Here is a 12,231-nt window from a genome sequence, read left to right on the forward strand (position 1 = left end):
CCATTTTGCCCGAAGTGATCCCGGTCTCTACCCATCCTGAGGCGAGTCACGAGTGAGGCAGAACAGGAAGCCAGAGTCACGAGTCATACTCGGCGAGTCCGAATAGTCACTTCGTAAAAGTAAATCTAATATAGGCCTTCCGAAACGGGGTTTGACTGTAGTGGTAAAGTTCAGATCCCCACAATCAAGGAAAATCTAATCAATTATAGAATGTGTCATAGTCATAGCAGGTATAGCAGCAAACTGGAACTAAAGAAACTGACTTTTGTGAGTCGTTGACTGAAAGGCTTATCCCCAATGATTAATGTGCAGGGTCTAACCATCTCAATTAACAAATCGTAGAAATGTGAACAACTATGCTGGTGTCGGGAAAATGTTGAAAACCCTGGACCTGGTAAGGGTAGGAGGGGGGAGTGTTGTCACAATGTTGTGAGAGGGATTCGGCATCGGCCACTCCCACTTTTCCGTGAATCAATATCAACACAACAAGTTTGACTTTTTTATGACAATAAAAAATAACACTAAACGCACTTTCCACTCGACATGAAGTCTTGTTCGTCATCTTCGGCATTGAAAAACATCCCTTAACTCGTTAATAGAGACCCTTTCAAAAAGTATCATAAGATGACCACACAATAGTGGTCACAAGTTTTGTCGAACGAAGCGAATCGCTGGTCATATGAGCCTTGACCCGGAAGTTTATAACAGTCGGAGGAGTGCATTGGTTAGCTACAGGCTCTGGTTTCATTTATTTGGACTTTACAAATTATTTTACAGACTTTGTATTATTTATAAGTTTCAATCCTCATATTAGAATTATTATCGTAATTTTATCTAAAAAAATAGGTACTATACTGGCAAATATTTTGTATTGAATCATCTGCATAGTATAAACAAATAACCGATCCCTTGATGATAAACAACATGGCGACCCCCATGATTCGAAGACTATGTATGAATTTTGGACGTCTCACCTATCCAGTCCTGAAGTCAGCATCGACTCAAAGGGTCTTGAAATGTGCTTCAACTTCAATAAGAAACGTGTAGGTTTTAAGACGTAAATACCGTTTATTATGCTGGGCTTTCTTTGTTCTTATTTTTTTCAACGACCTTCATTTCATCACACTCACGTCAAAGTCGAACTTTACACAAGTCAAGAAAGTAGACTACTGAACTTGAACTGCTGTCTGTAGACTACTAAATTACAGTATAGTCTTACACAACAATATTACTAACAAATCTATCACTTTCAACTGACGAACTTATATTATTAATGCAAGTGAGTATAACTCGCCTGTGATCTAGATCTAGAAAATCTAGATCTAATATCTATGTGTAAATTACGAGTTTCTTTTGACTTTTGATTTTTTGTGGGTCTTTCTGTCTCATAGGCCAAGATCTAGATTCTAGGTGATCTTGTAGTTCCGTTCGTTTAAGTCCACGATCCATTTGTTTACATCCAGAGAAGAAATCCAGAAGTCTTGAAGACCAAATACTATTTGAATTAGGCTACACAAAGAGCAGGGATGCAACCTAATTGCAAAACATCAAATTAGGATAAAATTCAGGGGGGGCATGCCCCCCTGAACCCACCCCCACCTCCATATTTTTATTAGGTCAGGGGGGCAAGCCCCCTTGAAACCCCCCTACTCTTGACTTTAACGAATGAAACTACAAAATCACCAAGATCTATACTTTGACAAAAGGCAACCTATATAGCAGGCGAACCTTTTGGCTATTCTCACCCGGTGTGCCTTCACCGTGATAGCCTAGGCCAACCAGTGTAGCGTTCACCGTGAACAAACGTTCCAGCGCTCTTGTGTTGAAAGCGCGCAATTTTGTCTGTGGGCAGTGAGAAAGAAAGAGAGAGAGGGGAGTAGCGCGAGAATTTCCTGGCAAAACAAAATGGCGACCCGCGTAGTTCGGCTCGATTCCAAAAGTGAAATAGCCATAGCATCTTTGTAGACGACCAAATCTGCTTACTTTTGTGCTTAGATACTATACCGTCATTTTTTCTTTGCTTTTGTCAATTTGATCATCCACATCGATAGACAGCATTCCGAAATTAGGAAAAATAGATCTTGTTTCACACCGGGTGAGGATAGCCACTTCCAAAGGATTGTTTGGCAATCTCTTATTTTGGCCTCAAGACGTCAAGAGTAATGAAACATCAAACTTTATTACTTTATAAGCTAGGTTTGGGTTATATAGGGGTAGGGATAGGATTGTAGGACAGTTGGATAGTAAAAATCGTTTGAGCCAGAACCGGATTATTCCAATTGTTTTTTACTTTGATGATTAAGGTTAGCTTTGAGGACTAACTCAAGAGATGAATTCATATGGGTAGGCATATAATACGCAAATTATCATATAAAGATGGTTGTGAAAGGTCTTGAGCCTTCATGCTAAATATTACGAAGTGACTATTTCTCCGAACGTTCGGAGAAATAGTGCCGATCTTTATTTCTCCGAACGGTTTCCGGCTTCCGGTCTCGTGATTTTTTGCCTATTTATTGCGAGAGTTCGGCGCCAACTTTCATTCTGCCTCAGGTCTGGGAAGGAACACCGCATGGCAAGCCCGCCTACAGACAACCTTCAGTAACACCTACCACACACCCACCACCATCATGCACATGTACACACACAACGTATGACGAGCTGAGCTGTGGATGGAGAGACAGTATGAGTGACAGAGCAGGTCAATGGAAGAATGTACGAGTGTATCCATAGGCGTAAGCAATTACAAGACGACGACACCGACCCCCCTGGCCTGGTCCACAGCTCACGAACGAAAGGCATGCGGTTAAGGCAGTGTTTTGCCTATATTATTGTCCATGGTTCGCAGGGTGCAAGGGATCGAATGAGTCAGATTTTCTTTGTGTGTGCCTGGAGGGAGGGGGTGAGGTGTGAAATTCATGCGGACGGGGATGAGCCGCGGGAGAGAACACGGGAATTGAAAGAATGAGTGAAACTGAAAGAGAGGAACGACTCATGAGCCGTGGAGTGAATTGATCCTGTGTTTCTATTTTTGTATACTTTGAACTGTTAAAGGCTGAAATAAAGCCCGAAAAACAAACACACACACGCTCCTCACTCTCCACTTACACACTTACTACCACACACAGACACACTCACACACGCACATGCATACACACATACACACACAGGAGCAAATTTTTAGGTCTATATCTATTTCAATTTTCAAGAGCTAATCTAGAGATTTTTAGATGAGTGTAAAAACGCGAAAAAGAAAGGTTTCACAACAGAATGAAATAAAAAATAGAACAGCCCATAAACAAACACAAAAATTAACAAATAAGGGCGTGAGTCCACCTGTCCGAAGAAGATTGGCTGTTTTAACCCTAAATGTGCGTAATTTTAAAACAAAGTAGGCCTACATGATATTACATGTAAATTATGGAATCACACATTATTAAGGGGCCTGCCAGTGTCAGTACATGTAATGGGTGGTTTTGGTGGAACGTACACTCTAACATAACACATTTAAATCTATATATAATATATGCATGTATATATATATATTTAGAATCTAATGAAGGTAGGAACATCAAATTAAATGACATGTTACACTATACAACATCCCCCCCCCCCCCCCTTTTCCCCAACAAAAAAAATTGGTAGAAAAACAACACATCAGAACAATAACAAGAAAGAAAAAAATACAAACTAACAAAATAAAACACCACAAAGAGGGAAAAATAAAAGTAACTGTAACGTATTCAACAAATCAATGTGGTGACAACAAGTGAGAAAGAGACGAAGTGAAGCTAGGTGAACTTTCTTTCAAAAGTAAAGAGGTTCGGTTTCTTTCTTTCTTTTTTTTTTAAATTTGACTTTTAATTCGGGGACCAAAAAATGCCCAAAAAATCGAGCCACGATTGATTGGTCGCGACCGCGACAAACGCAGATGCTAGTTCTATGTGTCGTTATCAATAACCCTCCGTAGATCTAGATCTAGACAGCACACGAGTGAACACATTAAGTTTAAGAGTAGCACTCTTCATAGGCAACACGTCATATCTGTATCGAAAAACTGTTTGGAACTGTAGCATTTCTTTATATAAATATTTACTGCGGACATGTTTTGGACCGATTGAACCATATTGTACACGAACAATCTTTGGTAGGCCTATGCTATAATTATAGATCTATATAATATCCGAAATTTGCGGGAAAGGATGTGATTTCAGAGTGTTCGGAGAAATAGTGCCCAGCTTTATTTTCCCGAACGTTCGGAGAAATAGTGCCTAGCTTTATTTTCCCGAACGTTCGGAGAAATAGTGCCGGCCTTTTTTTTTTAGCTTGCTTCATTATACCAACTGTGGGTGCTTGCCCTCTTCATGTTAATCCACTACTACTCAACTAGAAGCTTGCATATTTTTGTTTTCTTGACCTGTCCATATATAGATCTATATGTCTATAAATTCCTGGCAGTGACTTTTTCTTTTTTCAACTTTATTGTTACTGTTACTCATGAATTGTAATTGGCATCACTGCTGCTGTGGTGCTGTATCATACAGTGGAACTCGGATTCAACAAGAACTCAGATTCAACGAAAGGAGATGGATTCCCAGGGGTTTTTTTCTTCTTTAACTCTTGTTTTGCGTCTATGCTGAGATGCGAATCTTATCAGCAACCGATTACGTCGGACGTTCCAGACAGGCCGCCGGGATTACTCAGCGTGTACATTAGTGTACAGCGAGCGGGCCTGGAAACGTGTGTTTTCGACGTGAATACTGTGGGAGTGTGTTAATCGATGATGAAAATAATGCTCTATCTTTTATACATTCTATATATAAAGTGTTAGGAACACATGAATAACCCACTATAGAGCTGATAAGACATTACGAGTAGTTACCCCCATTGGAATAACCTTTTTAGACGCTCTTGTTGTTATGAATGATCTGGGGTTCTAAAGGGAATAATATAGGTCAATTTCCGAATGTTTTGCTCTCAAATTGTTCTTTTTACCTGCACAATTGTATTCAAAACTATCGAATAAGCTTATTTTTTATCAGGTATTATCATTTCATACAAAATCAAGCTTATTTGAAAGATTTTGTATAGAAAAATGGAAGTCTTGTTTCCTGACTATCCTTTCGAGCTCCTCTTGTGTGTCTAAGTGTGTCAATTTGTTCTAATTTCATTGAATGAACATCTGGAGCTACCAACTTGGCGTGTTTTGGATGAGACGTGTGCCTCGTTTACGAACCAGCGCTTGCAGTTCTAGAAATAGGCCACAAATGCACACAAACTCAAGCAGACTGACGCACACACACTTGAGCTGCGTGAATGCGGGTCCGACGCGGGACCTGAATGGAACAGAGATTTTGCTCGGCACGCGTGCGCTGAGCCAGGGTCCGGACTGACACAGGACCGGAACGAAGGCGAGGTGTCGAAATAGGCTTATCGGGCGACATAAACCCGGCCCCCACAGGACGAGGGTTAAAATCAATAAAAATAACCGTATTCAACGAACACTTAAATCAGCAAGCTCGGATTCAACTAGGTTGCTTCCAGGGTGAACAGCCCCCCGCAGACGTGGCTTAGCCCATTTTTCTCCTTCAACGAACTTATCTTTTCCCGGATACATTCCATTGCACCTGCATTTGAACCATTATTCACTTAGCTGATTGCATGCGACCAATCACCTGCCTTCTTTCATACCAACACAAGCATTGTTGGCACGTGCATGTGTCAATTCTAGTGTGTGTTGGGGTTGGATTGGCGGCCTGCACTCGTGTGACTATGTGTGCGTGTACTGTTGTGTGGGGGGGCACCATCGGTCAGGGTGTGAAACGTCGCAGATACAAAAATGCGTCAGTCTTTTTTCCCCCGGAAACAGATGATTATTACAATGATAAACTAGTCTTGACGTAGATCTACGTAATGAATTGTGCGCTGGTCTATGGAATCTAACGTTGCCTTATGCTAGGCTCTACACAGCACACACTGTTTTGGCAAACAATTGAGATGACACAGGTGTGCATTTGAACGAATCTGTCTTTTTTTGCACAGTTCATAATATACAGGCATTTCAGGCACCACTTGTTACTTCTCTTTATACATTACTTGTTCAGTTCCTGTAATTATCTACGCAAAAATCATGTTTGCTATATCAAACACTCGGATTCAACGAGATTTTAGGTCAGGCCTGGCGACATCGTTGATTCCGAGTTCCACTGTACTGTATGCCTTAAAAAATCAAAAGGTAAAAACTCATAAAGGCACGAGGAACTTATTGAGAGGTCTTGCTAAAGATAATCTGAAGGCTATTAATGAATTCCCAAACTGTTGGAAATAGTACCAGACTCTTTCTGAGGCAGAGTTTGTAGCTTGTTTCCGTTTGAAAAATGTGTTAACGTATTGCTGTTACCCGTAAATGAGCTATGCTGTATGCTCATAAAAAGGGAAAAGGTGAAATTTGTAGGGCATGATCTTATTGAAGGTCTTGCCAGGGATGCCACTTTTCCGCTTTTTTCCAGTATTTTGATCCTGATCCGCTATTCTGTTACTGAGATCGAGATAGAATCTATAGTTGAAAAAAAAACACGCTTTGGGTTTCAAATTGATATATTCATATGTTAGCGAGGCTATGGTGCGTGGATTTTCAACTATTTTTTAAAAAGTTGAGTGGCATCCCTGGGTCTTGCTTAAGGTGGAGTTTATCAACAAAGATGTTGATACTCCCAAATTGTTTGAAAGAGTGCCAGTCATATTTCTGGGTCCGAATTTGTAGCTTGCTTCCATTCCAAATACATGTTTTAAAGAATTTTGGTATTTTGTTAATATTTTTATGCGTATTATATATATGGAGAGTCTGAAATGTGTATGTTTGCAAGTACATGTATTACCGGTAGCCTACTACTATACTATAAACATTAATTTTTCATTTTCTGCATTGGCATTCGTTAAGTTTCTTTGTGGGGGTTTTTTCTTTTCAGTCTGAGTATAGCAGCCCATTCCTTTGCAGGTACGGTAGTAAAATGAATGTTTCCTAATGTATGTATTACTTTTCATAAAATGTACTTTCTTTTGGTCAAAGATGCCGTTCCAAAGTTGCCAGTGCCACTGGCACAGGACTGGGCATATCTTATGCATTGCTTGGGTTCAGCTTTGGGAAAAAGGCAGAAAAAGAGAGTGATCCTCTGACTGAGACGTATCGAGAAGCAAGGCTGGCTCATGTTCGTCAAGACTTACAGCGAGCTGATGAATTGTATCATGAGGCTTTAAAGGTACGTCCTGTCCCCATGGTTTTATTTTTATGCACCCCACATAATTTAACAAAATTTGATCATTTTTTGCCCAATTTCTGATTGTTTTCCTTTATCATTCCCTGTTAAAATTAACAGAATCGCATAATTTCACATTTTTGGGCTCAGTTTGCATAATTTCATAATTTTTCTTGCATAAAACGACAGGGACAGTACGTCTGCAGTAAGACCCCTGATAATATGAACTTGACTGGACATGAAAATTTCTTTGAATCAAGCAGATTTCGTGTGAAGGGAAGTTACAATGTATAGAATAAAGAGGCAGAAAAAAATTCAGGGATCTGAAATCCTTTCATGTTAACAGAAATTTGGGTCAAACAGCTTTATGCTAAACAAAATCTTCTGTAGTTTGTGAGGATGAGACTGTTTTGTTACAGAGATTTTCAGTCTAGCACGCGCAATTGGGAAAAATGCTCATAGTGAACAGTTTTTTTAGTTTTTAGTTCCTGACTTTTTTCCATTTAATTATATTCTTTGTATTCGAAACACCCACATGATATTAATACTCATAAAAATAATTTAATAGTAATGGGAATCACTAGAAGACTTTAAGCTCTGTAACTGTAATGTCTCTTCCTGAGACTTCATTGATTAGATGGAGAACTATCAAAATAGGTTCTCTTGTTTTGATTCAATGGACAATGTAGAGGGCGCTCTCGTGGCCTAAAGATCCTCTCATTCAATAGATCCCAGTTACGAATCTGGAAAGCGACAGAAATTTTTCTTGTGGGTGGTTGGCGGGTGCTCTGGTGTGGTTTGCTTCTTCTTTCCTATCAAACATCTATCGTCCTTATCTCCCCTTCTTCTGTTTTATGTTTGTTACTCTCTTGTAACACCTGTAATCTTCTGGCGCTCATATGACCTTATGCAGTTGCGAGCACCGTAAAACCCTCTACTAAAACTAAACAAAAATTTTTCTTCTCTAAAAATGTCTCCTTTCCCCTCCTTTCCTGCTCTCTAGCAATGTTCTGTTGTCTGCTTTCGTCTCCACTTTCTGCCCCCACCCCCTCACCTCCTCTGCCCCCTCCTCTGGGCTCCTGACTCTTTAGTCTTTCTGCAGCCTTCTACTGCTACTCCTTGACTCCTGCTTACTGCTGTCTTTCAGCCACTTCCCTGATCTTAGGGTAGGAAATATCTACCCTTAGTCTTAGCCTTCTTGGAAAAGGGCAAAAAATATCGGAGAGGTCCCATGTGCAAGTTGTGCACGTTAAAGATCCCTTGGTTGTCCAAAATCAATCAGAGTAGGCTTCGGCTGCAACCCGGGCAAAATTAAAATTTCCTACCAATTGAAAATGTTTCATGTGTTCCACGCGCTCATATTCATATGATCTTATGCAGTTGTGAGCGCCGTAAAACACTTACCAAAAAAAAAAAAGGACAATGTAGTAATGTATATTTTAGAGAACCTTAACAGATGGATAATGGGGAAAGATCAGGGTAACGTAGCTTTTTAAAGAGCATCCAAGCAAAGGAATATATGGAGAACCACGATCGCCGATGTCTTCCTCAGATCTGGCCCTTGATGAGGATGATGATATATTTTACTTTTAGATTTTGTACTAAAAGAGGGCCCTGGCATAGTGGGTTCACCCCCTTCAAAGATAAAGAGTTAAAAAAGCGGGTTCTTAAGACTTAAGTGAACCAGGATCTTAGGCAGAGGCATACTGCACAATGCATTTTATTTCCAGGGGGTATTTTCCATCTGAGGTTTGGGGCATTTTTTAAGACCAGACTGGCTGTTGTGTTCTGGAGGTATATAGTGAGGTCATTGTCATTTTGCACTCTCTTTTGCTGAATTATCTACAGCCTACATTTCAATGATAACAATATTTGATCTTTTCAGTTGGCAGACGATATGCTGAAGACAGAACAAATCACGGCTGACAAGCACCTCACAGCTCGCACGTTGATGTACGATGGTTTGGCAGATATTGCCATGCAGACGGGACAGATGGAACCGGCTGAAGCTCTTTATAAGGAGACCATGAAAGGCTGCTTTCAACAAGTGAGTGGTAGTATTAGTAATACGGTAGCTTGAAGGGTTATGAATATCTCACCCTAAGTAGAAACATTGATGGAAAAAGAGGTAGAGGTGAGCTAAGAGCAAATATCGTCAGTAAAGTTGAAATTCTTGTGCAACTAGTAATACTCAGAACACTTCAACATTTCTAAGAATGATTATATAATATATAAGACTGAGTGGAGAGCCATGGTCCCCAATGTCTGTTCAGAGAAAGAAAAAGAAAGTGAAGTAGAGTGAGAGAAAGAGAGGGAGATAGCGAGAAGCAGATAAATAAGTCTACTGTATTCTTTAAAAATCAGACTCGTGTCAGACACAAAAAAAAAAGAAAATTTTTCTCATCAATGATAAAATTAAAAAGGGAAAGGATGCTGGCGATACTTTTTTTAATGGTTAAGTTTTAGTGTTGTATGTTCTGTCTTGTAACACGGGAAAAAATTCTCTTCTGTTTGACATCACTGGGTAAATAGTAATGGTTACAAGATGTAACCTGCAGTTTCTTTGGGCTCTTTATGATGAGCTCTGAGAATGTGCTTTTTCACCTGTGTTTATTTTTAGACCACAGACTTTTGGTCAGTGAGTTTATGTTCACCATAATGTAATGTCGGTAACACGACATCCAGGAGAGTGCTTACAGAAACAATAGTGCGGTAAGCTGACAAAACGCCTTTTTTCAATTTTCAGTAGTTTCATTTTAAAATAAAGTGCTTCTGAAAGTTGAATAGTAATTTATTCAAGAACTAGTCACAGTTTCACTTTGATTTTTTCACACAAGCAGAGTAACTGATAAGGCTTTCGATTTAGCAAATAAACAATTTTGGAGCCAAAATGAAAAAAAAAAAAGGCATTTTCTCAGCTTACAGCAGAATAGCCCTAGCCCACAAACAGGGCACTGCACAGAAGCGATCAGCAATAGCATGTTGATTGTCTGTATTGCTTTGATATTGTGTATTATGTAACATTGATAAAGTTATATATATTTGGTTGGTATGTATGTAAGTAGCCTCTATGTATGTTTGTATGTTTGCCGTTGTAAACTGTATCTCCCCTAGTGAGTGGTTAGTAGAAGGTATCACTGGCAGGTCCAACTTTTTTTCTTTCCTTCTGCTGTTTCCATTTGTCTGTCTTACTCTTTCCTTGCAATAATTGACTGTTTTTTTGTTGATGTGCTTCTCTTTATCTCAACAAACAAATCAAATTTCCAAATGGGGATCAATAAATGTTGAATTCTATTTCCATTCTTGTATTATTTTCTCTCAGGGTTTAGCCCAAGACCACAACGTGATCATCGAGATCTCCCTCAAGCTGGCAAGCATTTACGCCATGCAGGGCAAAAAGACAGAGGCTGAGGAGGGATACAAGTTCTGCGTGGCCATGCAGACACCCAAGATGGCCGCCCGGGAGAAGCAGTGGGTGGACAGCGACGGGAAGAAGAAGAAGGTACACAAGATGGACCTCTCTAAAGAGGCGTTGGCAGAGACAGAACAAGACACGGCCGTTCTTCTAGGCATGAGTTTGGGAAGTTACGGTCGCTTTTTGATGTATGAGAAACGTTATCAGGAAGCTCTGCCTTTGTTTGAGCGTGCGAGAGTGTACGCCAAAAATACCATGGGCATGGACACCAACCAGTATGTGGTCATTCTCAACGACATTGCAACCCTGTTTATCGTCACCAAAAACTTTGACAAGGCGGAGAATGTACTCAAAGAAGGTATAGATATCTCTGAGAAGGCCAAGCTGCCCGAAGCTGCCGTCCTGCACTGTAACATGGGGGCGTTAAATCTGAGACGGGGGGAGGTGACCCAGGCCATGAAGAGCTGTCAACAAGGTCTGGAGTGTGCCAAGAAGTTCGACCACAAACTGGCCTACAGAATGGCAGAGGCGTGCTTGAAGAAAGGAGCCAGTGTGGAGGCAAAGTCATCATAGCTACTGAGATAAACTGGCTGCAGGGGCGAGACAGACCGATACTCCCAGCTTGTTATTCCTGGAACTTTGCTTTACTTTCAGGTTGTTGTTTTTTGCATATGAGAGTTTTTCTGGTAATTCTGTTTGTATTGTGCTGGACTGTGATCCGAATCTCAAGTGTGATGTTCTTGAGCTTGGGTTGTTTGGCTCTCTCGGTCCTGTCGGAGATGGACATTTCATTCAGAGGTCCCGCCTCTTTCGTAACTTTATAAATGTTAAAAGGGGCATTTAATCTGTACAATTACCAATTTTAGGGTAAATATGATATTCTTTATTGTTCAGAACTGAGCAGACTAATTTGGACTAAGAATTAAAAAGACAAAGCAACATTAAGAATGTGAAAATCCCAATGAGAAAAACTTGGGAGAAGAATCATGTGGTTGTGTCCTTTTGGTTCTTTTGATGTCCTTGACAGTGATTGCTTCTTTGGAGGTAGGATATTAGCAATGGAAGACCCGAGAATAAGACTGCCTCAGTCCAAATTCTCAAACACTTGATATAGTACAGGTACGGGACTTGAATAAAGCTGTTGTTTTACTCCAATACTTGGGAGGTAGTAATACAGGGAGGGAAAAGTGTAAATAAACCTGGAAGATATTTTCCATCAGACCTTGGGCTGCACTGGGCAAGTCAAAATGTGTTACCACAAGTCCAACACTACAGCCTACAGAGTCCTTTGGTTACTGCAATGTACATACTTATGATGACATTGATGTCTTATTAATTTCCCAAATGCTGGTAGAAAAAATAAAATGAAATTTATGATTAAGATCACCTTTGTTTATGCTATTTTCATTCATGTTTAAAAAAAAAAAGTATAGTCATCTTTCACAACTTGGGAAAAATGATGAAATGTATACAATCTAGACAAGAAAAAGGTTATGACACCTGATGGCAGGACCTTCCAACCACCAACAAGACTGTTGAATTGACCAACCAAGAAACAAGCTC

General features: G+C 40.1%; 2 protein-coding genes across 2 annotated transcripts in view; one reads left to right on the forward strand and one right to left on the reverse strand.

The window, feature by feature from the left end:
- LOC101855532 (FK506-binding protein 15) overlaps positions 1-704 on the reverse strand; it is a gene marked incomplete in the record, with an annotated part of 47,899 nt that extends 47,195 nt beyond the window's left edge. Inside the window, 1 exon segment of the mRNA XM_013090293.2 lies at positions 532-704. Within this exon segment, the coding sequence (XP_012945747.1) occupies positions 532-581 (50 nt within the window).
- Positions 705-817: 113 nt separating this feature from the next.
- LOC101849970 (tetratricopeptide repeat protein 19, mitochondrial) lies at positions 818-12,051 on the forward strand. Its single transcript, XM_005088786.3, has 4 exons — positions 818-1,043; positions 7,067-7,256; positions 9,139-9,300; positions 10,576-12,051. Exons 1-4 carry the CDS (start codon positions 913-915, stop codon positions 11,239-11,241), a joined length of 1,149 nt encoding a protein of 382 aa, XP_005088843.1. The 5' UTR covers positions 818-912; the 3' UTR covers positions 11,242-12,051.
- The last annotated feature ends 180 nt before the right edge of the window (positions 12,052-12,231 follow it).

The sequence above is a fragment of the Aplysia californica genome, unplaced genomic scaffold, assembly GCF_000002075.1.
Source record: "Aplysia californica isolate F4 #8 unplaced genomic scaffold, AplCal3.0 scaffold00001, whole genome shotgun sequence".
Taxonomy (NCBI): domain Eukaryota; kingdom Metazoa; phylum Mollusca; class Gastropoda; order Aplysiida; family Aplysiidae; genus Aplysia; species Aplysia californica.

Coding starts and splice junctions, on each gene's coding strand:
- LOC101849970 (XM_005088786.3), top strand. CDS start 913: ATGATAAACAACATGGCGACCCCCATGATTCGAAGACTATGTATGAAT. Junction 1,044..7,066: donor TCAACTTCAATAAGAAACGT/GTAGGTTTTAAG, acceptor TTTTGGTCAAAG/ATGCCGTTCCAAAGTTGCCA. Junction 7,257..9,138: donor TGTATCATGAGGCTTTAAAG/GTACGTCCTGTC, acceptor TGATCTTTTCAG/TTGGCAGACGATATGCTGAA.